Genomic DNA, 26,811 nt, shown 5'->3' with positions numbered 1-26,811 from the left:
ATGGTTTCAGTAAGTGAGAGAAAAAGCAGAAATGAAAACATTTACAAAATAGAAATCAAGAAGTTGAAGGCTGTGAAGCAATAAATAAGAGCTCACATAAGAAAGAAAAATATATCAAACAGTAAAACCTTGAAAAAACACAAGCTGGGGGGCCATGAAATGTGCAATGACAAGCTGTATGTGGCATGTTCCGATACTGTTCCTTAATCAGTGAAGATGATGATCAGTGGTTTTCTTCCTCAAGTAGTTTATTTCTCTTTTTCAGGAAATATTTCTCAAAAAAGGTGTGTGCATTAGGGAATATTTTTGAAATTGAATATCCTCTATATTTAGTAGTTATTTCGTTTGGTATAATGGTCAAATCCTGAATTCTGTACTTACTTTTACCTGGCACCCCCTCCAGTAAACTAATTGTGGGCAGGGGTAATGGACTTCAGGTTTTGAATCAAACTCATTAGCATGAATACCACATCTTTTAAAAGAGGAAAGCTATATTCCTGGTGATTGTTATGTAATTATTGATGCATTAATCAGCTGGCAAGTGAGAATTTTTGCTTAATGATCATTGGATGCTGGTTTCACTAAGCCTTCTAACTGCCGACACCCAAACTGTGTTACTCCATTCAGTATTCTTCCAGTGGACTGGATATGGAGAGGAAAAAAATTGTGTGGAGCTTCTGTCATGTAGAGGCAAGAGAATGCAGAGAGGCAGACACGCTGCTTCATACAGTTGTGGCCAGAGCATCAGTACATGTCTGATTTACTGTATGCAATAAGTGGTGATCTCACGATACAATAATTATTAGAAGAATGAATTCTTGCTGTCTATGTGATATATATTTAACGCACAGGACAATGGTATTACTATGGTATTACTTATTTTGCAATACCCAAAGCGACTAATAATTAGCAAAAATTCCAGAGTGCTTTCCTGTCTTTTTGTTTCAAACCAAATTATAATATTGTACAAGGAAACAATGATCAAATAAAGTCTTGCTACTGGGTACAGAGTTACCTTTTGTACTGTTTCTCTTTAATTCTGTTGTGTGGAATCATTTTCAGTCTGTTTTATGAAAATCTGTTGTATCTCTGTTTCTTATCGCAACTACAAAAGAGTCTAAATGCTGTTCATTCTATATTGACATGAGGTGACTGTCACGTTTAGTTATTCCCATTATTAGCCTTTGGTTGATTTTTCCTTTGAATGCAAATTATTTTAATCACAGTTGTGGATTGGATATCTGTAGTGCTTTGAGAATAATGTCTAAAAATGTAAATGTTTATACGGCCACTGTAGAAAAAGCCCATCAAGGTAAGTCATTGTAGATAGAATTCAGAAGGTCTGAATTTACAGTGAATCAAACCAGCGAACGCTACTTTTGAAGCAGTAGCTTATAAGGTATATGATATTCCGTAAATTATTTAGTTAATTACAGTATCTCTGCTTCATGGATGCAAGCCATATAGTTATGCACTAGAAAATTTTTAAAGGGAATTTCATTGAAAGTATAGTGTAAGCGAACAGAATGACCTTTTCTTTTTTCTTTCCTCTGTGGTTAGCCGATTGTATAGCAAATTACAACAATCAGCTGGACAACAAGCAAACAAACCTGATGTTGCCTGAGTCAACTGTATATGGTGACGTGGACCTCAGCAACAAAATCAATGAGATGAAAACCTTCAATAGTCCCAATCTAAAGGATGGAAGATTTGTCAGCCAGCCTGGGCAGCCCACTCCTTATGCCACCACTCAGCTCATCCAGTCAAATATCAGCAATAATGTTAACAATGGCAGCGGGGATACGAATGAGAAACACTGGAAACCCTCTGTTCAGCAAAAGCAAGAGGTTGCACCCATACAGTACAACATTATGGAGCAAAACAAATTAAACAAAGGTGAAGAGCTTTTAGCTTGTTTCTCCTCTTTAGGCATCAGAGGAGTTTTGACCTTCTGGTGCTGGGAGTCTAAAGCTTTCAGGTTCAGCAATTACAGACTTCTGTGGTGCTTTTAGACTTCTCCCTCTTTAGATTTAGAAATCCGCAGTTAGCAGTGTCAGGAAGTTAATTAGCACCACAATAACCTTCAGATATTGAATTTATTATAAAAAATAACAAGCTGTATCTTTAGAAAAGAGTTAAATAAAATACATTTCCTATGGATTTGAGATTAATTTAAATTTAATAGTAGTTAAGGGATTGGTTAGGACAGAGGCCAGATATTTTATTCATAAGCCAGCTGCATGGTAGTCACATTATACTCTACCTTAAATTTTAAATAGGTCAACCCACTCTTCCCAGTCGTGGATGGAGACTAATTAAATCTACATGTTCATGTAAACGAATGAAATTTTGCATATCAAACTCTGTAAAATTGTATTGTGTTGTACACTGGGGACACAAATGGAGCGATCCAATTCATTTTAGACTTGTTCCTAGCAAGCCTTTGATTCACATGTTGAGAGGCAATGCTACCACACACAGTTTTGGAAACTAAATTCCTTTGTTACCCTGACTGAGGTCTGTAGATCCAGAAGCTAAAAATAAATTGATTTCAGTGTTAACGGGAAACATCAGAATGTACTTTTGTGGCCTTGAGGGCATGTTTCTTTAATATAATGTGTGGGAGTTGGAAGAAATAGGTATGTGATTTCTTGCTAGTCCTCCAGGCTACCATGCAACCTCTTTTAATAACCTGATTTGCAAAACAGTATCCCTAGGAACTGGACCCATTCTAACTTGGAACTTTTTGCATGGATTGTTCTAACTCAAGTGATCGCACAGTGCGAAGTTATCCAATAAAAAGATACGTTTCATTACAGGAATGTTGATTTCTCTACTGGACCCATCTACTCACAGAGGAGTTCAAAGGGCAATTTAAAATATGACACCTTCCCTTGACATAAACATGTCAAAAGAAAATTCAATTTTTGTAGCTCCTTACTAGAGGGTGAAAGCTGTATTTTTTTGTAATTATGTTTTCTTTCATGAACTGTGTATTACATATCTGTTTTGGAATTAAAACATGTTTGGTTTTTATGCCCTGGAAGATACTGCATCTTTCAAACTGTGTATATTACAGCTGCATATTCTCTAGCATATTGTAGTGTGGAAAGGCCCCCTTAAAGCATTGTCTGCTGACAGTCATATATACATATTTCAGAGTGTTGATTTATTGTTTATCCTCTGTGTAAACATATGCGGTATGTAGGGCTTCAGCATGGTCTCTGGAATGCAACTAGGCTGAGAAACTATTACAGAATACACTCTGGTGTGGAATTTATCATTTTGCTCTTTTTCCCATGCTTACATTATCACAAACATTTCTGCAGCAGATGGGGACTGATTCTTAGTTTTGTTTATTTTTGTTTTGATTTGCTATTTTATGAGTCGATATTCAGATCTTGGTTTTCTCATTTCCTAAGTCAAAACCATCTTGCTGATGATTATACCTATAGCTTTTGTGATGGGAAATAACCATTTTGATGAGTTACATGCTGTGCTTCATTGTCACTACTTTATGTCCAGTGGTTCTGTTTATGATGCAGTTTTATTTGCTGTATGAAGAGTAACTCAGCTGCTTTCTGTTCTCTGTAAATTATTACTCCTTTTTGGCATGAGAGTATTGTTTTGTCAGATGAGTATTTTACTTCTGATAAAGTTTTACAGATCTGGTTGCCAAATCTAGATTTAAAAGTAACATATGTATATCAAGTGCTTTGGAACTGGAGAAGGAAGTTACAGTAATAGCCATTAGCAAAAAAAGGCCCTGCCTGTAGCTAGAACCTGCAGGACACAATATAAATAGAAATCTTGGAGCCAGCAGGCATTAAACAAAGACCTCTTCTGTTGTAAACCAAATACAGTAGAGCTGTGTTGTGGCTCCAACAGAACATTCAGCCCTTGTAATACAGGGCTGACTCCTACATGGGTTTGTCACCTTTGAAATACAAAAGGTAGCTACCACAGTCCGTTGGCTGCCCTGCATGCATAAATTAAGCAGATACCATGGAAGATCAATCAAGGTGACAGTCTATTCCTATGCAAAATGCTCACACAGGTTGTGTATATATCCATTGAGACTTAATTGTTGCAGAGGCACTGCAACAACCCTATGCATAAGACTTCATTTTACTTAATTTTTGCTGTGGAGCTACTAAGTTCCCATGATTTCCGTTAAACTTACAATTAGAGACAAGGTAAAACCAAAACATGATTATAGGATGATTTTCCTTTAAAAAAAGAAAATTATTCCTCGCTATTTTCAGGAGATCTTCCTTTGTGTTATAAAGCATGTATATAAAAGTAGATGTGTTTCTGAAGGGTAGCATTAACTATACTATTAAACTTGCAGATTACCGAGTAAACGACAACATTGCTCCAACTATTCCGTACAACCAGTCATATGACCAGAATACAGGTGGATCCTACAACAGCTCGGACAGAGGCAGTAGTACATCTGGTGAGTATCTACAGTGTTTACCAAGCCTTAGGTTTTTTGGTGTTTGGATGCTCTAGCCATAGTTAGTACTAGGTACTGGCTTACAGAAGGGATGATGGGGAGGGACCCACTGACAATAATACAGCACCGGGTTGTTACACTGCATAAAAACTGGCCCAATAGATGCTGTATTTCTGTTGCATCTTCATGGTTGCTTAGTGCCATCTAAATGTCAATTAATTAATTGGTTGTCCAAAATTGTGAAAGTCATGAAGTCAAATAGGAGTTGAAGTCCTTTGTAAAAATCTTGAAATAAGACAGCTTTTTATGCTGGAGAATGCTGACCAGGGCACTGAAATTGCACTCTGGAACCACACAATGTGGTTTAATTCAAAAGTTACTGCTGCTTATATTGGTATAACCTGTTCACTTTCAGCTTTGATTTCTGTAGGGGGTATGAAGTGTTCAAAACTAAACCAGAAACTACACATAGGCTTTACTCTAAGTCTGATACTTAGCCTATGTTTATTTACATTGAGCCACTTATAGGATGAGTTATGGTCACAATCACCATCTCCCTGGATTTTACGTCTACTAAGCAAGAATACGGTTTTTGTTTTCATCTTTTGTTCTGCTGTTGCCTTAATCCTAACTTTTACTCCATTTTAACCGAGATGACCGAGGCACAGCAGAAGCATAAACACGTAGGTGAACCTGCTGTGCCTTTGGGTGACCTGCATGCTCAGTGGCTGGGGTAAGATAAGCACGGCTCCCGATTCTTCCAGCTGCTCAGGGATGTCTGTCTGGGAGACAGCCTTTTGCCCGTTCTCACATCTACAACATAGGGATGTGGTGCTGAGCCTGTGCTCAAAGATGTTAAGACCTGAAATTCAGCATGAAACATCTCAGGGGTATGAACCCATCCAAATTAAAAATGAGAAGGTGGTATTCTACATGCTGACACCTATTATAGTTATTCATAACGCTAAAATTTTATAGTCCTGTACCAAGGACTCTAGCAGAAATGAAGCAAGGTGACCAGAGTAATAAATTAATGTGCTGAACCTAGTATATATCATAGTGCTTAGGGCAGAGAAAGCAGATGATGGTTGCCTTGGGATAATTAGGGTCTTGCTTGACATACTGAGATACCAGAAAAATAGTTGTTCATAGCTAAAACATATTTGTATCTGGCAGCTAATGTGGTACAATAATAAGCAGAACTGCTGTCCATGAGAATGGAAAATCTGAGACAGCAGAAGTGAGAAAAACAAGCTTCCTAAATCTCACTGCAACATATTTAATCAAGTGTATAGGGCTCAACTATGGTAATATAAAACCACGCCTCAGTTGAAGAGAGAAATGTGAAGGATTCTAAAACATACTCAAAAATGTGTTGACTTTATCTACAATTAAAGAAGTAACAATAATAATTGTTAATGATGATAAAAATGATAAAAACGTGTACTGAGGAACAATGGTTGAGTCACTTCTGATCATAGCCATGTCCAAATGTAAAATTCAAGACCATGTGAATAATTGGTCTTATTCAAAGTTATTGGAACTGTTAAAGCTGCATTGTTCTATTATGAGCTATAATTTCCCAGTAATAGTAGTTGAAAACATTTGTGCCATACCTCATCGATCTTCTTTCTTCTTTTTCTGTTATTTTAGTTCTTCTAGCAATTATTTTCAACTGCACCTGCCATTTAGACTAAAACTAGTAATTTCATTGTGCCTAAAACGTTTCAGTGGACAAGTACAAATTACATATATTCAGTGGCTTAATGCAACAGTGGAACTTTAATAGATCATATCTGTATCATATTGTATTTTAGGTTCCAGCAATTAAATAGTATAAAAGCACTTGAGAAAATATGTCTACAGCTCATTTGTTTTAGATGATAATCTATAATGTAATTAATAGAAATAGGAAGCCCACTCTTAATGACATTGCTTGTAAAATTCATTTACGGTTTTATCACATTTTGGCTATTTATTAATAATTAAAGTTTTGTATCCCATGTGCTTTTTCCATGCTATGTAAAATTTCTAGTTAAATTCAGTTGCTTAGAAATATGGAGTAATTCTACAAAGAAGCTACGATTACAAATTGGTGTAAAAAGGAGGAATGCCAGTTTATTATTTATAGGGACTACAGGGGGTTTTTTGTTTGTTTTTCAAAGCGTAGCAGTGAGGAGAAGCTTAAAAGCATTACAAATAGGTATCACTTTTTACTCATAGGGAGTCAAGGGCACAAGAAGGGTGCTCGGACCCCAAAGGCTCCCAAGCAAGCTGGCATGAACTGGGCAGATCTTCTTCCACCCCCTCCAGCACATCCACCTCCCCATAGCAATAGTGAAGATTACAGTCTTTCAGTGGATGAAAGGTAAGAAAGAGGAATACATCATCTGTTTCTCACTTTAATCACTAGTTAATTGAACTGTAATTTGCCCTACAAGCTGGCAGTGAGACCTTCCTTTAGTACCGTTCTGGTGGTCCTCAACTAGCTGTCGTGTGGCTGTTTAGAGAGATCACTTACTGTCAGTGGTGTACATGCACTGAATAAGTCCTTACTAAGCTGTTTTCAAGAGCACTTTTAACAATGATTTTTTCTGGGATATTTATACTGTATCAGATATGATAATTGCAGAGTAAAAATTTAAGTCCTTATTTTCTTAAAAAATTAATTTTAGCTATGACCAAGAAATTCCTTGTCCTGTCCCACCTGCAAGGATGTATCTGCAGCAGGATGAGCTAGAGGAAGAGGAAGAAGATGAGCGAGGTCCTACTCCACCTGTCCGAGGAGCAGCTTCCTCTCCAGCCGCTGTCTCCTATAGCCATCAGTCAACTGCCACTCTCACCCCCTCTCCCCAGGAAGAACTCCAGCCCATGTTACAGGACTGTCAGGAGGATCTGGGACACATACAACACCAACCTGACCGGAGGTGTGTCAATGCAAATGTAGCGACAGAAATACGACAAAAGTCATCCTGGCCCCACTGAAAATTCCTGTTGAATTCAGTGAGGCCAAGATTTTCCCCCTGATATTTATTCTTTTAATATTTAACTTCTAATCCAGGATGCTAGAACTATTTGTAAGCTAAGAAATAGGTAATTAAGTTGCTTTATTTTTATACCATGGAAAGAAATGCAGTATATCACTTTACGGTACGTACGATGCTGACACAAGTTAAATTCACAGTCATCAGGATATTAAAGTGGTATCGTTAACACAGCTTACCATATAATTACAGTTCCATTGTTTCCAATAGATTTACTGCATTATTACCATAAAATAGCATGCATTATTTCACAGTAACTGTGCAATTAACTTGTCACCAATATGTATGAATATATATAAATATATAATTTATATAACCTATAGATTTTCCTCTTCTCATAAATCCTAATACTGGAAATTATTGCTTGCAAAATTTTCTTAACATTTCCACCTACCCTTATTTAAAGGAATGACCAACATTAATAAAGATAGATATTTGTTACAGGGAAATTTTGTTTCTTCTCTGAGTTGCTTTTAGTACAAACTATTTTTGCATATACACTCTCACAGCTTCTCTTCCATAAAACAGTGAATTCTGAATGAGGCTTTTTATGTATGATGCTTACTTGTCTTGCTTTTTGTTAAGAAGGCACAGCTTTTCCATCCCAAATTATATTTCTTTATTACTTTTTTTCCTCCAGTGGTTTGCACATATTGTCTATTACAACAAATACACAAACTCACCTGCAATATTCCAGTCATATTTTCTATTTTCAGTGAAACACAGACCTACTACAATGAAATGAATTTAATCTTGACAAGTAGACTATAGAACTTTGTTTTTATTAATATAACTTACTGGACATTTATGGATGTATTTTCCAGAATGTTTTTTTGAAAAGTTAGTTCATTTTTATGTTTCCCTTTTAAAGTAAGCAGTAGTTGTTAAACTTTTTTTTTTGAAGGACCTATATCTGCCTTTACTTTTGCTTCCCACTTCTACTTGGTCTGCCTTGTTTTGTTTTCTTTGTTCTTTATGGTAGCACTTCTTGTACTGTGTATCTTTTTCTCTTCGTCCATCTTCCTGAGTCTTTACAATCACTCTTTTTATTAGTGGGTGGCTAATAATAGTTTCCTCTAATTTCCATTGGCCCTGATATGCCAAGGCGCAGAAGTGTTAATTTTAATCACTTACATTTTCTGGGCTTTTTAGAGGCTAAACTAGCCGGACACTGATGGAAAAGGGAAATGCCAAGTGAGTAATGTGTTGTAAGTGACTTTCCAGAACCTCAGCTACCATGTTCTGGAGAGTGGGAGATGCATGTTGACATACAGAATGGAGTAGGCATTGGAGCAGATGTACGCAAGCATGCATAACCAGCCAGCAACTGCCCGGCAAGTAGAAGGTTTTCTCAACACAAAGACTTACGGCTAGTCACTGTAAATGTGATCAAAAGTAGTGGCAGAAGTATCTGGAAGAATGTTCCAATTTAGGCCCCTAGGACATACACCTTACTTATTGAGTGGACTGAAAAAATAAAATGTGTATTTATTTTGTTCTTCCTACAATGGTTAAGTCTAGCTTTGGTGAAAGTCTTAGAACTGATAGGGATTACAATTGTCTTTTTTATCTTACTTTTGCAGACATTGTTTCTTTTCTTTTTGCTACATCCATCTCATCGGTTAAAAAACATTCACAGAATTCTATTTACTTGATTTGTAAGGCTTGGCTGACTACCTTTTCCATCTAACAGCGTTGATATCACCCATAGCATTGCTATATAGGAGTTGGATGTACTGTGCTTGACAGCTGTAGCCCATTCTGGAAGGAGGTTTTCTCTTTTGAATATGGTGTGACAATACTTTCCAATTAAGAATACATTTTGAGTAGTGCTTCTCTATATTGTTTTGGGGGGGTTGTAAATGGTGGGGGGGTTTAGTGAAAATAATGTCTAAAATATTATTTATCATACTTCTTATTAGCTTTACTTGTAGTTCTGCTGAATATTATCTCAGTTTCTGATCAGAATCAGGCATCTAGAATGAGATTCTGGTGGTGATGGTGTACTGTCATATTTCTGTGTTCGGTCAGCTTGCTGGAATTATAGCAAAATGAAATAGAAATCTGTGCTCTGGAAGAGTGAAAAAGCAGAGAAAAAACTAAAGATTTAGTGAGATATCAGATGATGTCAATGTTAAAGCGAGAACTGCTGCATCAGATAAAGTGAATGAAGTATTGTTAATTCTCTATGCCCATGAAGCAGCTGCTCTCATTTAGCTTATCCTTAAAGGCTGGCAGACCAGGTATATTTTCAAGAACCGTAGCATATTTTGTAACCAGTTGCCTGTCTCCTAATACCAAAACCTAGAGAATATGAAGACAGGCAAATATATTACAAGGAGGTTGTCCCAAGAGCTTTAAATAAAGGCACGAAAACTTTATTGGGCAAGGTCTCTAGTCAAAGGCAGGTAGAGGTTGCCATGTAGCAATGGCTTCTGGGATTTGGGGAGAAGGGGGGTTATTAAATGATTATTGGGTATATATCCCTAACTGACCTTTGCTTCATGCCATTCAGTATTTAATACAGCAAGTGGAAAATAGAGGCTAGATGATGTAGTCTAGGGAGGTTCCAGTTTGCTCTTGCCACGAAGTATTAGGTTTTTCCTTGCTAAATTTTCCTTTCAAAATTAGTAAATATTCCCATTTATTAAAATAAAAAAATTGCATCCTCCCTAAAAGAAAAGATTTAGTTTATGAAAGTCAGCATTTGTCAATGAGATAATAAGAGGGGAAAATTGACAAAGGAAAATTACTTTTGAAATTTTTGCAAAGCAAGCTGTAGTAGAAATTCCTGGTACACAAAGCCAAAAGTACAGCCATTGCTGCAGAAAGTATTTTTACCTGTCAGACAAATGGTAATTAAAGAGCACACCTGTGGCACTGTGGAGAAAAACTGTTAGCAATGCAACTACCTGGGACTTCTGAGTGAAGTATTAACTAAACTGAACATTGATCTAATGATATCTGATACTTTGCCTCTTTAAGCTGGAGACACCGTTACTGATGATTTAAGCTCAAAATAAATTAACCCATACATCTACATGCATTTTGGTATCCTTAAGACCTAGAACTAATGTTACAGTAGAGAATACTTTCATGTATTGACCCTTATATCTCCTCAAACTTTTCCTGATGGTTTATTATTTTTAATACATGCTGCATTTTACAAGCTTAGTTTCTAAGTGAATTAATGTCTTCTGTGAACTATGTCTACTAGAGACAGCATCATGAATGATTCATTTATGTTGAAGGCCGAATGGAAAAAGTATATATGATACTGTGTCTTTAGATTATCACCTAGACCAATTTAAAAAATAATGAAATTACAGTATCTCTTTTCATATTTTTCTGAATCACTGAGGTAGCTGGAAGGAAGATAATGTTTTTGGAGCAATCTGTTTGGATAGAGGCATCTGTTGACATCGATACTTTCAAGCTTCTAGAGCAATATACAGACACTTCCTTTGCTCACTCTCAAGAGTGCACAAATAATATTTTAAGATAGTCATGTGAACTCTAATGACTTCTTTGCCTAGCTGTATATGCGCTGGTTTAGGAAAAATGAACAGCTTTATGCAAAATAAGCCAATTTTCATTAAAATCAGTGATAAAGGAACCGAATTAAAAGATCAGGTTTCTTTGTGGTAGATTTCAAACTGTGTAGCTGTCAGTCAGTTCTGATTTACAGCAAAAATAACAGCTAAAAAAAAAACCCAAACAACCAACCATGAATCTTTCAGATATGAATTCTGTTGATTTAAAAAGGCAAGTCAAGCTTGTTGGGAAATAAAAGAAATATTTTCAAATATTTTCATCAATCTGTTACTTTCTCAGACTATGTTATGTGACTACAACTCTTCTTACTCTTGTATTTTTATGCAGACGTCAACCTGTGAGTCCTCCACCCCCTCCAAGGCCCATCTCCCCACCACATACCTATGGATATATCTCAGGGCCCTTGGTCTCTGATATGGATACTGACGCACCAGAAGAGGAGGAGGATGAGGCAGATATAGAGGTTGCCAAGATGCAGAACAGAAGGCTCCTTTTGCGTGGCCTTGAGCAGACACCTGCCTCCAGCGTTGGGGATTTGGAGAGCTCTGTAACAGGGTCCATGATCAATGGCTGGGGTTCGGCCTCCGAAGAAGATAACATCTCAAGTGGGCGGTCTAGCGTTAGCTCTTCAGATGGATCATTTTTTACCGATGCAGATTTTGCACAGGCCGTTGCAGCAGCTGCGGAATACGCTGGCCTCAAAGTAGCCAGACGTCAAATGCAGGATGCAGCAGGAGGTGAGTTTGTCCTCCATTTGATGGGAGAAGAAAAGAAAAAAAAAAAAAGGCCATTGTGAAATACATTTGTCCGCAACTGCTCCCTGGATTATTCTTGTTCTCACAACATTTAGAAATTCAGGACAGGGGGTCAGTTTAGACTAGTGGAAGTGTCAGAAAAGGAGTTTTGGTGAAACAGTTAAAAAGAAATTGCTGCTCTACATTGTTTTTCATAAGTAGTTCCTAGTTTTTTAGGCTCATTGATTATTGCCAAACCTCAACCCTGCTGGTGGATTTCCACCCAGAACTGAATTAGAAAAAAAAATTACAAATTATGGAATTGTATCCTTTTTGTAGTATAAGATTCCCAGTGTTTTCAGTTGCTCTTCCTGAGAGATTTAATCCCTCTGTATTGAAATGTCCAAGTAAATAGTAAACCTTTAGAGCCGTATTTCCCCTGGATTTGTAAAAAAAAAAAAAAAAAATAAAAAAATAATGTATTTGTTTTCCAGTTTTCCATTTTATATTTTGTTGTTGCCCTTTGGAGAATGCTGTTCAAGCTCTAACTGCTGTATTATTGACATGAACTGGGTTTGTGCTGGTTTCATAATTTGACAGCTGTTATTAGTTGCGGTTTAGAATATAGATTATGAATATGCAGCATGGCCTTATGCATAATTTTCTTACTACTTTTTTTTTTTCCTCCTGAATCACCACTGGACATATGAAATACCAGATTTGAAATATTTAGTGTTTTACAACATCCTAGTAGCACTGGGTATATACAGGTAATCAGTCACCTGATCAGTAACTAGGCCCAGTGGATATTGTTATAGTTCAGGTAAGAGATAAGAATACCGCCGGGTGGGATGCAGGTTTTAAGCAGATCCGTGAATGTTTTGCCAATCAATCCTATTAAACCGCCAAACCTGGAGAAGAGGTACTCTGTCACAGTTGTGTCCACCCTGACTCCACAGATTTGCAACCTTCCTCCCATTTCTGATATCCTCTCCCAGTTAACAGTCCTTTGTTTCATTTCAACACAGCTGTTCATCATGAAGAGTGAGAGGGGAGGTAATTTAGTAATTCTGGATGAAATCCTGGCCGATTGAAGTAGGTGGCAAAACTCCCATCCGTACCCACAGGGCCAGGATTTTATCCATTTTATACATATACGTTCATATAACTATGTGTGTCTATGTGTGTGTAAACTTATATATTTAGAAAAGGCCTTTTTACATCCTGTTCCTATTACAAGTAAATAATTTTACAACAGTCAAGTTCATGTTGTGCAGTGATTTTTATGTATTTATATTACCCGTACCTGACTACGCATCCTAAAAATGTGACGTTTCTTATCTGCAAATAAGCTGTGATAAAATGCCAGTCATACATCCCTCGTGCATTCCTGTTAATTCACTCAGAGCGGCGGAGGGGGCATCTGTACCTGAGACCTGCTAGTGACTTGCTTACAGCATGGGTGACCTCACGCTGCCCGAGTTAAGGGGGGTTGAAAACCGTTTTGAAAGTGAAATGTTTTGTTGTTTCTGGAAGGCAGGAAGCCTGCCTGTGCCTGACTGCCCATGGCGTTGGGCTTCCTGGGGCAGGAGCTACCACCTACCAACCGGTTGGGTCCTTTCTGTGCAGCTAAGCCAGCCTGCCTACTGATAGGATAGCAAATGCTTCGATTTGGTTACGGCTCGCTCTAAAACTGATAATAGGAAGGATGAGAGTTTTATTACTGTTCCAACAGTGTATTTTCAGGTTTTGTATAGCTAGGTCATTCTGATGTGAAAACAGAGAAAGTATGAAACAACTTATTGTAGATAAGAAAAATAATAGCTGTTGTTCTGTAACAATTTCCAGGCCGTAGACATTTTCATGCATCACACTGCCCTAGACCCACCAGCCCCGTGTCTACCGACAGCAACATGAGTGCTGTTGTAATACAGAAGGTCCGACCTGCCAAAAAGCAAAAACACCAGCCAGGACATCTGCGCAGAGAAGTCTACACAGATGGTGAGTCCACTGAAACGGGTGAAAACGTCAGTGAACCTTTCTAAATGTGCATTCAGTGCGTGTGTGTGAAATTTTTCCACAGAGATAACATTATGTTTCAGAATTCAGTGATTTGCGCTTCCTGTTGCTAAACACGCTGAACAGATTAATCATTTTAAATGCCAGAGTTCCTTAATACTGTACATTGATGCTTCCACTCCACAGCCTTGCACCTGTTTTCTGTAGTGTCCTAATCGGCTAATTACTGTCATTATTTAAAAGCCCAGATAGCATAAATAGTACAGTCATTGAGAATAATGTGTGGTTAGGATTAAAATCTTCGTTCACGTGACTGACTATTAAAACCTTGAGAATGTGTATTTTCCTGAAAAAAAACAGTTTGCCATTCAAATGGTGGGCAGCACAAATCAATGAATTTTAATCCTGACCACAGCATTGTTGCAAGCAGTTACTTTGTGAGTAAAAGCAAAATCTAATCATCATCTTTCGTGCCTTCACACACAATATCAAGTCTTGCTGAAAAGGTAGTGCTTGTATTCTCTTGGGAGTGTAGGAGGATAATGCAAACATTGTGATGTTGTCTAGAGAGAGCCTTTAATGAAAATGCCTCAGGTGGTGCAGCTTTTATTAAAGCACTACCTTCCAGTTTTATAAAACAACCCACGGGCTTTGTTGGAAATTCATGTAAGATAAATTCTCCAAGACTTAACCCGTCTTGTCAAGTTTGCTAAATTTGCTAACAGACGAGGAAAAGAAAGGCATCGTTCCCCACCTCCTGATTCTCCGCAACAACAATCTGATTAGGACTTTCATTACCAGTTTGAAATTTTTCAAAGAGGGGCATCATTTGCCATTATCATATGAAAGCCTAATATTATAGATCCTTATCCAAGGTTACAAGAAGGGAGTTTTGAGCCACTTCTCCCTATGATTCCTGCCACTTGACGAAAAAATTTAATACAAAGCTCACAGCACGATGAGCAGAAGTAATTTAGCAATGAGTGGTTGTCCGTGCTATTATCTGTACTTTATTCTGAGTATTTTCTCTCACTAGCATCTATCTGATATTAGGCTGCATTAAATACTGGCATGACACAGTGCACCTGGGCCTCTTGGCTTATGCCCAGGCCCCTTCTGTCAGTGAAACCGAGCTGTTGGAATATTATCTGATTTCAAGAGGTTATTACAGTGGTTTTGTGCATGTTTGCTTCTGTGAAAGGACAACACAAGGTGTAAATCCCAAAACTGTACCAGAAACGTTACGTTTATGAGACCCTTGTAATGGCATTTTGCAAGATTTTATGGACATTTTAAGAGCTTTTATTCTCTTGAAGAGAATACTCTTAACTGAATAATTGGCTGAGCATCAAACCTTGATACAAACACAACAGCTAGCACATCAGAAATAAAATCTGAACAGGAGTTTTATGTGGTCATTTTCTTCTAACACGGGAATAAATAAGAGGTGGGTCAGTACTTGATGACAGGTTTTTGTGAAAGTAATTATACAAAGTTAAAACATAGAGCATTGTGGTTAGATATTGCAATAGATTTGACAATCATGATCAATATTTGTTTTGTGTTATATAGCACCTGCTTACTTCAGCATATTTTCTAATTAGGTAAGAATTTCCGCTAACCTGTTTAGTGTGCAATACACTATGGTCATTCAGGGAACAGCAAATTATGGCTTTAATTTCTGCAGAGCTAATAAATCCCAGTTCAAAGGTTGAAGGGCTTGTTTGGTTTGAATTTTTATTTTTTTTTCTCCTCAATCCATTTACATAAGCATATTTCAAACTTTGCTGAAGATTCTATGCATTCATTTTAGTAACCACATCTAGTTTTATTTCCTTTTAGAACTATCTATAAAATAACATCTTCTAATTGTCTTCCTTAAGTGGAGAAAAGTGATATGGAAACATGAATGAAACGTTTAAGCACATTGACCTTTCCCAGATATACTTAGGTTTTTCTATTGGCTTGATGTCACACTGTTTTATAAAGGAATGCCTGATACAAAGACTTTTTTTTCCTCATAGTGGGTGAGCACACATGTGTTTGTAGTACAGCAAAGCAGATATTCTGAATTTAATCATTTATTGGCGGCTAGAAGCATTGAATAAATACTAAAAAGAGAAAAATACATTGCTTCATTACTTTCTCAGCCTTTTAAATGGAATTTACTTTCACATATAAAGAATTTTTTACTGTTCCCAAATTACCTGAATTAGTATTTGCTAGCAGTTTCATGAAATGCCACTGTCATGAAGAATTTATGTGATTGGTTGACAGAAAGGATATATAAATAAATTCTTTGCATGAATGGTTGAAAATCCCAAGAGTATTATCAGCATCAATATATGTAAATCTTAAAAAAATCTGTATTTTTTTCTTTATATGACAAGATCTGTGAAAGAGATTGGTATTTCTGAAAGTGTTTGTCACTAATGTATCGCTAAAAGGTCTACTACTGCCCTTTTATAAACAGAGTGCTCTCTGATCTAGTCTACGTTGTATAGGTAGTAACAATCTTGTATTTTCTGCTAGCATTAGTTCAAATCAGTTTCTACTTTACGGGGAATGGGATTTCAGCTCAGTTGTTTTGTTCGTTGACAGTCATCCAGGCAGTGAAATGTTCTCCATATTTGTTGCTAAAAATCTTCGCTCAGTAGGTGGTAGGGATTAAAATGTATGAATTTTTAATTGCTCTTCATCTAGCCTTTTAGAGAGTTAACTACTAAGAGTGCATTACAAGAACCAACTAACAGATGTATCCTCCTTCTCAACCTTGCCTGACCTACTTACATATTTAATTTAAGAAACCGAATTTTAAAAGAATATTTTTCCTTTCTAAAATTAAATATATGAAGGTCTCTTCTGAACTGTCTTGAATTGATTTATTCATATCTACAAGCCCTCAGAATTGTAAGCATTTAGATAAGAAGGATAAAATTACTTTGCTATTGCTTCAATTCAGTAGGTCTTTCAATAGAAATTACGCCATTGACAGTTACCACAAGATTTTAAATCCTGATTAATTTTTAAATCTCTGAGTGAAAAAGGAAAAAATACTAACATTTTCACAACTAACTGGTTGAGACTGTAACTGAGTTATTTAGCTGTGTTATCAATGCCATGAAGTCAGGGCAGCTGGATTTGTCACAAAAGGCAAAATGAGTATCTGCCAAGTATTTCCCTTAATTCTCACTTCGAAGTGTTAAGACATTATGCATGCCGGCATCATTTGTACTTTTGTCTCCCTCTGCCTGTGCAGTACAAAAAAAAATCTATTCTGCACGAGTTTCAAGCAAGGTAAAAAAAAAAGTAGGAATACATTTCTTATGTCTGCTAAAAAACAGCTTGTTATCAAATGGTAATAATTTTTAGATACCTGCTCTCTTTGCAGTCCTTACTTCTGATCCCATTGTGAGATATTTTGTAAATGTTGATTTTGTTACTGAGGGAGTTTTTGTGGAGTGAAAATTGTTTTGATAAAAGCATTATGTAAATGTACATACAGGCAAAAAAAATCCTACAACCCAATAGCCCACTGCTTTTATACATCATATTGGGTTTTGCTGTATCTATTTATTCATCTGATTATTATATACAGTTTGAGCTATGTTTCTTAAAAGATAAAGTGTGAAAATAACTTCAGCACATGAATAATAGTAGCTGAGGTTATTATGTATCTAGGAATCTTAAATGATCTTAAAGCTTTACTAAGTAAGGAACAATCTTTATGCATGCCTGCATAAATATGCAATAGAAGAAAATTCACTCTGTATCTTCTCCAATATTGCATCAAATCTATAACTCTGCTGTGTTCTTCGGGGTATGACAGTAGAAATCTCCAACCCTACAGAGCTCAAAAGAGAGAGTTGCCTAATAAGGCCTACTTTCCTCATTTGTCACTGCTTACAATTCATCTTTTTGTACTTATTTGTGGTTCCTCCACTTCAGTGCCAAGCTAATTTAGGGGATTATTTTTCCCCACTGGAGTTTTGCTTATCCCACAATTCCTGTACATGTTTTCATTTAGAAAATTATCATCGCTCCTTTCAAAAGGCATATATGGAAGGTTTCCCCTGTAGACCATGCTATGAAATGGCATCCATTAGTTGTTTTAGTTACATGGGATGCAGTACAACAGTAATACATAGACATGAATGAAACATGTGAGCACAGCTGACCTTTAACAAATACTTCTTAGTTTTTTATATTGGTTTGATGTTGCTTTGCAATTTATTTTTTATGCCTTACAATGGAAGCTTCCATTTTCCTTTTAATAAGAAGTGTGCCAGTTTGCACTCGAGGAGGCAGATTGAATCTGGATTTTCTCTGTGATCTGAGCTGTTAAAATAAATACCACAGGGGTGTAATACTGTTGACCTCTGAAAAGTTGCTTTTTTTCCTCTCTAAAGGAGTCTTCTCAGTGACGAGTACTGTGTTGTAATGAAGATTTTTATAGTTTCCCTGCAGGTTGCAAAAATGTTCTTGAAAGAGAATATCACTTTTCTTTTAGTTATTACTGTACCATAGAGCTACTGCCGTTTTGTGAAACTTTTTATATCAATGCATCTTTCCTTTCCATTGTCAAGACTTAACACCACTTTGTTCATTGTCCTGTGCAGCTGGATAGGATTCTTCAATAAAGTAGTTTTTTCCAAGTTGTATTTTATAGGCTACAGGAAAGATGCTGTTCCTTCCCTTTGGTGTTCAGCCAATGCATTGCTGTGCCACAACTGTTGGAGACCGGCTCCAAGGGTGACTGAAAAGGCTTGGTATTAAATACCTACACTCCCTTTACATCAGCAGGCTCAACAGAACAGCTATTCAGTGCTCTGATAATTTAATAGAGACAGTGAGTGGGGAATGTGAGACACAAGGTATTGCATGAACAACTGTGGCGCCAGAAGCCTACGCTTCTGAGTATCTTCGTCCACTTCTGATTCAGTGTGTCCTTTTCTAAGAGAAGACAATGTGAGAAGGATGTTTTCCAGAGAAAGGAAAATACTGTTTGAAGCTCCTCAAGCTGATGAAGTGTTTATCTTATTTTTTAAATCTTGACCTAGTCCTATAATCACTAAAGTTATTGTGCAAAAGGTGGGAACATCACCATCCCCAGCATTGCTTTTGAAGAACGTTTATTGTGCTTGATAAGCTTTGGGCTGGATCTGACATGGTCTGATGCACTGGGCCTTCAAGGAACATATCACATGCTATTCTCAGGTCTTCACGCAATTTTTCACCTAGTTGTTGAATCGTAAGAGGTTATATACTTCTTCAGACCAAGATTTTTTGGAGCAGGTACTGACACTTAGGTTCACATGGCTATGGAGCCCTGTGATCCAAAAGCCCACAATTGTAGGCACATACTGAATTTAGGCACCGACAGGGCTGGGTAACATAGTAAAAGTGGTTTTGTTTGCTCTTTGGTGGCTAGAGCTCACAGGGCATTTTTAGATGCATAGGGGAAGTAGCCTGAATGCTTTTATGATGTGTGGAGTTACAGATTTTCATTGCTAAGGTTGCGTATTGGACAGAGGTTAGCATTGTAAATCACGTTTAAAGCATTATGGATAACAAAGAAATGCAGCGTAACTGATTCTGTGCTTTCTTGCCAAAATCTGTTGTATTTCATATATTATTGAATCAGAAGCTGCCTCTCCATTTTAGTTTTAGTTCCCTCAGTTAAACGAGTCTAGTCCATTGTCCACAGATCTGTCTTTGTTCTTACTAGACTATAGTCTAATAAATCCCACTCCATAAATAGAATTATTTTGATCCAGCCACTTCCAGCTAAGTTACATTATGCCTTCTCAAGTTTTGGAAATGACTGGAATACTGCCACAACTGGAATACTGTGTCCAGTTTTGAGCTCCCCAGTTCAAGAGGGACAGGGAACTGCTGGAGAGAGTCCAGCGAAGGGCAACCAAGATGGTTGAGGGACGGGAGCATCTCCCTTATGAGGAAAGGCTGAGAGATCCGGGACTCTTTAGCCTGGAGAAGAGAAGGCTGACGAGAGACCTTATTATTGCTTACAAGTATCTAAAGGGTGGGTTGAAGGAGGATGGAGCCACACTCTTCTCGGTGGTTCCCAGAGACAGGACGAGGGGCAATGGGTGCAAGTTGGAACATAGGAAGCTTCATTCAAATACATGGAAAAACTTCTTTACAGTTCGGGTGACAGAGCAGTGGCACAGGCTGCCCAGGGAGGGTTTGGAGGCCCCTTCTCTGGAGATTTTCAAAACCCACCTGGATGCAGTCCTGAGTAATGCGCTCTGGGCAGTCCTGCTTTAGCAGGGGAGTTGGACTAGATGATCTCTAGAGGTTCCTTCCAACTCTGAAAATTCTGTGATTCTGTGACAGTGTTTTTTCTTAAAAGACATCGGCAAATGGTGGGTGTTAAGTAGATGCTTATATTGTCAGTATTCAATTGTTTACCTTTAGCTACTCTCTAAAACAGATGTTCCCGAAACTGCTAGCTTGAAAAACAAACTACCCTACACAACTTGCAAGGAATATAAGGCCAGTTGTCCAACTTGTTCTTAGCTAAAAGGAACAGAAGGAAAGAAGTTTCTGTGTTTCTTGTTAAATGGATTCGGTCCCTTAGTCAAGTCATAAATAATAAGGAGAAGTTTTCTTGGTTGCTTGGTTGGTTTTATGTGGGATTTTTTTCTCGTTTTTGTGGGTTTTTTTTTTTACCAAGACAGTGGAGTTAATGCTGCAAGAATGATGTTACAGATCTCGTTTACCTTCTGTATGTCCAACCTTAGGAAATGAACCTCACATCTTTCTTCCTCATCATCCCAGTCTAGCAACTGATAAAGTTTCCATTCTTATTTAAAACAGGTCAAGGGCAATTCCAAGTTATGTCACCAGTTTAACATGGAGGATGGTGCCCAGTAAACCTGCATAGAGCACTGAATTCTGCATTGCTACACCTTTCCACAGGGCTAGATCAAGTCATTTGTGCTTTGCATCACCAGAAAAAAAAAAAAATCTGGCATTTGCCATATCTGAATTTATGCGTATATGTTAGATGCCTGTTTTTTTTCTTTTTCAGGAGTACTACCTTTATTCTTGGCCCAGTTTAGTTCATTTTCAGTTGAAATGTTCTCTTGAATAGTCTGTGAATTAGCTGTATGTATAGTGATGGTATTTGAAAAACACAGCTGCTCCAAGATTTTTGTGGAAGTAGAAAGAATGAATGCACACTATTATAAAATGCTGAAGTTACATTTTTTTTAATAGTGCTGTTATTTATTTTTTTTAGCAATCTCACTTGAGAATATTAACCTCAGAAACATATTTCACAGCTCACTTTAACTTGTTCTCTTACATGTATGTGGTTTGTTCTTACAGCTTTGTTGTGAACCGCTTTTCTATTGTCACTTCCTTGTTTTGACTTTTACATTTTTTCTTACACATTTTATATTCCACAGAGCACTATTGTATCCCAATGAATAGTTTACACATTCTAGTTTTAAGTCTTAATGCAGGAATAGAAAAATTTAATTAAGTAAAACATATGTATGCCTCATAAATACTATTTAAAAATATACAGAATTTTAGAACCCCTTAAGCTGTGCTAACTCAGCAACAAATTCATAAATCTTGTGTGTCTTTTTTGCTTTTTTTGTTGTTCCTGAGAGATTGTTATGTCTTTGAAGTGTGGATTTTTTTCTATCTTGGGAGATACCCGCAGACATCAGGGATACGTATGTTAAATTAACCTACTATTTTGAAAGAATGCAATAATTAATGTAGTTTATCCTTACGTGTATCAGCAGTCCATCTGATATACATTCTTACACCCCAGCCAACTCACTTTAACACTCAACTCACTGAAGTCCTATAGCACAAGCTTCTGTGTTGTTGAGTGGACTTGGCAAAAATGATAAATATCAGCAAAGATATGTTAATATCTTTAACTCTCTGTAGATATCCGTAACTGATGTATTAATATCCAGGTGTCTAAAGTTTATGGCAGCTTTTTGTAATGATTTTTAAGAAAATATTGTGATTTGAAAAGGCAGTGAAAGGTCTTTACTGCGCATTTTTAAAGCTCAAGCTTTGGAAAAATACCCATCAGCAGCTGGAACAGCAACATCATACTTTTTGAGGTGGAGAGAGAAGGGCAGAGGGAGGGCTTAAAGTAAATAGGACATCTGTTTCTTCAGTGGAAGTTAAATATTATTTCTTAATTTCATTAGTGTATGATGTCATTGTAATTATTATTCTTTTTCAACTTTGTAGACTTGCCACCCCCTCCTGTGCCACCTCCAGCTATAAAGTCACCAACCGCCCAGTCCAAATCACAGCTGGAGGTGCGGCCGGTCATGTTGCCAAAACTTGCTTCTATAGAAGCGAGGACAGACAGATCTGCGGAAAGGAAAGGAGCGAGCTACAAGGGGAGGGACGGGGTGGATGGGCGACAGCATTCAGATGTGCGGACAAATTCGGGAGAGCGGAGAGAATCACAGGAACAGCAAAGCGATGGGAAACTGCGAGGAAATAAAGCACCAAAACGAGAAGGCACACCAGCAAAAACTCATCTTCTTCAAGGTTATTTTGCATGCTCTCAGTTTAATGAACTATTGTGTGTTGATCACAGGCAAGAGGCAGCTCTTTCCAGGTCTCCCACACCAATGGTGCGTGTGAAACTAGGTCAGCCAAATTGTCGCTATTTATTGTAATTATAGGTGCTAATACAGGTCATGTTGCAGGTTCTTATTAGGGTAAAATGGAAACAGAAGATTTTCTGTCTTGCTTTCCTTATGCAGCCATCATGTATTAAAACTAACACTGAGGAAGCCCAAACAGAAATACTCTTTGAGAGCTGTAAGGATCAGTGTCCTTGCCCCTACCATTCGTTTATAGTCTAGTTATGTCTAATCTATCTAATTATAATCTAATTTACAAAGGAACTGGGTGAAGTCAGATAGTAGATTTGTAACTCATATAACTTTTTCTACCACAGAATTGGCTCTTGGCCCTTTTTGTCTATTCATAATCCTCGTCCTCTTTAAATAATAAGAAAGCCATAGTAGTAATGCAATAGTTACAAATACTAACTGACATGGTGTTATATGAATAAGACCTGATCAATTTAATCTCTTGTTTATGAAAGTTGGTAAGATTACTACTTACTAATTAATGGAACATAATTAATGGAATTTGCCAAGTGTTCACTAGGGCTTTAAACACAGATTCATGCAAATGACTGTGTCATGATTTAGGCTGAACCAGCCACCAGGTGAGTGACACATATGAAACCACCCCTTCAACACGTTCAGGAACACCACCAACAAAATCATGATGTTAGGAAAGTAACAATCGTTATTGTCACAGCCTGGAAGGTTTGCATCCCATCGTTCTGTTGGTGTCACTTTAGTATAAGCATCAAAGGGCGAAATAAACTTTCCCCAGGTAAAACCAAAAGTGTAATTAGTAACAATCCATCACGTGATGCCCAACATATGCAGGCAGAGCTGTTTTCCAGCTAATCATATTATACATCTCAATTGCACACCACACCAAATCAGCACATTTAAACCGTCTCATAAAAACACAAAGAGTAAATAAACTAGGCAATGCATTTGGCAGGTTAAGCAGAGTTGACTCAATTAAGTGCAAACAAAGCTCTCTAAAGGCACAATATAACATTTTGTTTAAGAATGACATGATGTGAGCTGTCTGTTCTAATATCTGAGCAAGCTGGAATTCAAACTATTCAGGCAATCTATCACAGCTCTGGTTGAGTCCTGCTCGTGCCCCACGTTGGGCGCCAATAAATATGTCGTGGTTTGGGCCAAACTGGCCATTGGGCAAACGACAGATGGTTCCCCCCCTATCTCTCTTCAAAGAGAGAGGCAGAGGAGGGAAAAGGAGATTTATGAGTTTAGAAGGAACTAAACTGCTTTAATGAAACATTAATAATAAAATAAAAAGGAAATAATTAAATATAGACAAAACCATATCAAGCTCCCAGGATGACAATCATGATACCAGCTGGCACTCGGGAAGTCCCAGACTGGACTCAGTGATGGACAGGAACTGGATTCCGGATCTGCATTCAGGATCGGGATCAAAGTCAGATGAGCAGAGTCCTCCTCAGATATCTGCCATTGACAAAAAGAGAGCTGACCCTTTGATCCTTCAGCTTTTATACTGAGCCTGAGGCAGATGGGATGGAATACCCTGTGGGTCAGTTTTGGGTCACCTGTCCTGTCCGCTCCTCCCCGCAGGTGGGACCCCTCTATGCTTTTCCGCTTCCGACCTTCCAGCGGGGCACATAACCAAGTGAGCTGCCGTGGGTGTTATAGCAATAAGTATAAGCAGGAGCCTCTCTGCACACCAGGGCTGGGCAGCAGCTATAAACATAGGTCTTATCACCCTGAGAGCAAACAGTGGCTGCACAATATGCTGTTAATTTCAGTAGTTAGAAGAGGCCTATCCAGAAAGTAAAGTTAGTGAACAAAATTGGTTCTGTTTTACCTCAAACCAGGACAGCCTGGTCCTTTCTTCCTATAGGTATCCAAGGTCAATATCAGGGGTGATTGGACAGTAAGTTGGTTTAATGGGGACATTAGTAAGAGATTGGTACTGATTACAGTGGATTACTATAGAGAAAAGTTATTAAAAGATGACCCTAAGAGGATGGGGCTGAAATTTTAAAGCATGCCCACTAATTTTGTTTCAAACTCAATTTGAGAAATGCAGGGTCTAATATTTAGATGCAGTGAGCTGCTTGCGAGTATCGTGTATGTGTTGTCATTTCCTCCTACTCAGTCACACTGAAAATATACTGTGAGGGTTATTTTTTTCTTCATTTTCCTCTAGAACATAGAGCAGCGATCATAAATTGAAATGAAGTGGACAGTAATCATGAATTAGGGTTTTTTTTGTGCTGAATGTTACCACGTGAATACTATAAATTTTCTCGAGAAAGCTTCTATAATGCTATTATGGAAACAGTGTATTTAATATTCCTGTCAGGCATCACTTTAAACCTACTGAGGATCATAAAAAGTAAAATAAATCAACTGCATGCAGAAATTTTAGGATCACAGTATGTCTGGGCTTGTAAACATAACAACGTATCTATTTAATTCTACAGAGGACATCCTGCCGTATTCTAGACCAACGTTTCCAACATCAAATAATCCCAGAGACCCCAGCTCCTCCAGCTCTATGTCGTCAAGAGGATCAGGAGGTAGACAGAGGGCAGATCAAGCAAATATAGCCCGAAGGAATGTTGCAGAAATGCAAGTACTGGGAGCGTATGAACAAGGAGAAGAGGAAGAAGAAGAGATGGAGGTAACTGCAGTTGTACTACTGAAGATGACTAGAATAAGGCTATTTTCTGTGCTTAGACAGATGCCAAGAAAAGAAAGTTTTGAACCAGAAATATTTCTCTTCAGAAAAAATTAGTACATTTGTCTATTAATGTTATGCGCAATCCAAGAAAAGAAACTTTAGGAATGTGTCAAAACCATAAAAAACAAGTAATATGTAGCATAGTTTAACTGTCACCACACTGAAACCTTTGGAACAGAACTTACAGAAATACAATATTTAAATGTGCACTTTATCCAGAAACTTTCAGAAGTGAAAATAAAGTGTTAGAACATCTAAGAACACTTTGATATTGCCTTTCACATTTTTTGAAAGTTTATTGGTTTAGATTTGATTAGATATTAAGGCATGAACTATTCTTCTTCTTTTTTTTCTACCTAATATTAATTCAATTTAAATCCTGATTGTAGAAACAATCATGCAGTCACGTTGCTGCACCTAATTAAAAGTAGCAATGATTATTTAAAGGTAATAAATCTCTAAGAAGTATGTGAAACAAATTTTAAATAATAAAATCTAACATGTAATCATTTATGTCTTTTTTTTTTTTAATACAGGAAACGGAAAGCTGAAGACGACATGTACTGTAACAGGCTTTTAAAATCTAATCAGAAAAAAAAAATCACTTAAGATGCCTCAAGTCTGATGATGTTTGATGCCAGAAATAATGTTCAGTGCAATCAGAGTGTACAATTTTTCATTTTCTTCATGCCATCTGAATGCTAGTTTTTATTTTACTCTTTCTTTGTAAACCCTCCTTATTAGGAACGGCCCTTGCCTATTCGGTAACGCTAAGTGCATCACCTTCGCTGCCCAAGAAGGCAGGTAAGCTGCTCTTCATGGTACTTGGGCCGGCTGCTGCTTCAGGATTAGAACAGAAGGGGATTCCAGAGCCTGGGATCCTGAGGTTTCTCCCCAGCGAGGCGGTGCTTAGTGCACCGCCGGTACACCAGTGAGCCAATCAATAACATTGCAAGTAATACAGCATTGACTAAAAAGAGCCCCAAAGTGAACATCACGCAGAACATTCTTTTATTCTAGGGGTTTCGCTGTAGTCTGCAGTTAGTGCAAATGGTATCTTGCAATTCCACTACAGACTGTGTCTTGTTTTCTGCCAGTCTCTTGCTAACCTTTTGCAGATGATACAGTTTTACAAATGCAAGTAAAATTAATTTGGGATGAGGTGGCTCTTATTGTAAATATGTACTCATTTTAAACCCCCTGTGGTATTTTGATTTGTCTTTCCATTTTCATCATTAAGTACATTCTTATTAAAAATGTCCTTTGGGATAGGCAGGAGGTAAGCCAATGTGATTGCTGTTTGCCTAATCATGGCATGAGCAAGTTTATCTGAAACTTTTTCTAATTTTCAGCTTCAACAATGCTTCTGAAAATAAGCGGGAAAATCAATGGACATTTTTAATATTGATTGGGTAATATCATTAACTGTTACTGGCCCAAATCTCAGACCTCTACTTGTGTCAATTCACCTTAAAGAAGAAGTGCCACTTAAAGAAATTTTGTTTGATCTTGGCGATGAATTTTTTTTGTAATGCACTGCTTATCTTTTTTTTTTTTTTTGGTTTTAAAAGCACAATCACTAAACTTTGTTTGTAAACCATTGTAACTATTAACCTTTTTTTTTGTCTTA

At 37.4% G+C, this 26,811-nt stretch overlaps 1 protein-coding gene across 1 annotated transcript in view; it reads left to right on the top strand.

Moving 5' to 3' along the window:
* The window catches only part of ROBO1 (roundabout, axon guidance receptor, homolog 1 (Drosophila)), a 156,014-nt gene extending 130,065 nt beyond the window's left edge, over nucleotides 1–25,949 (top strand). Inside the window, exons 22-30 of the mRNA XM_009883873.1 lie at nucleotides 1,561–1,896; nucleotides 4,352–4,459; nucleotides 6,683–6,827; nucleotides 7,135–7,386; nucleotides 11,386–11,795; nucleotides 13,641–13,793; nucleotides 22,059–22,367; nucleotides 24,922–25,121; nucleotides 25,926–25,949. Of these exons, the coding sequence (XP_009882175.1) occupies nucleotides 1,561–1,896; nucleotides 4,352–4,459; nucleotides 6,683–6,827; nucleotides 7,135–7,386; nucleotides 11,386–11,795; nucleotides 13,641–13,793; nucleotides 22,059–22,367; nucleotides 24,922–25,121; nucleotides 25,926–25,949 (1,937 nt within the window). The remainder of the gene's footprint in view (nucleotides 1–1,560; nucleotides 1,897–4,351; nucleotides 4,460–6,682; nucleotides 6,828–7,134; nucleotides 7,387–11,385; nucleotides 11,796–13,640; nucleotides 13,794–22,058; nucleotides 22,368–24,921; nucleotides 25,122–25,925) is intronic.
* The last annotated feature ends 862 nt before the right edge of the window (nucleotides 25,950–26,811 follow it).

This window comes from Charadrius vociferus, unplaced genomic scaffold (genome assembly GCF_000708025.1).
Source record: "Charadrius vociferus isolate BGI_N301 unplaced genomic scaffold, ASM70802v2 scaffold414, whole genome shotgun sequence".
NCBI classification, from domain to species: Eukaryota; Metazoa; Chordata; class Aves; order Charadriiformes; family Charadriidae; genus Charadrius; species Charadrius vociferus.
The sequence above is the reverse complement of the archived record's forward strand: the minus strand, read 5'-3'. Positions and strand labels throughout refer to the sequence as shown.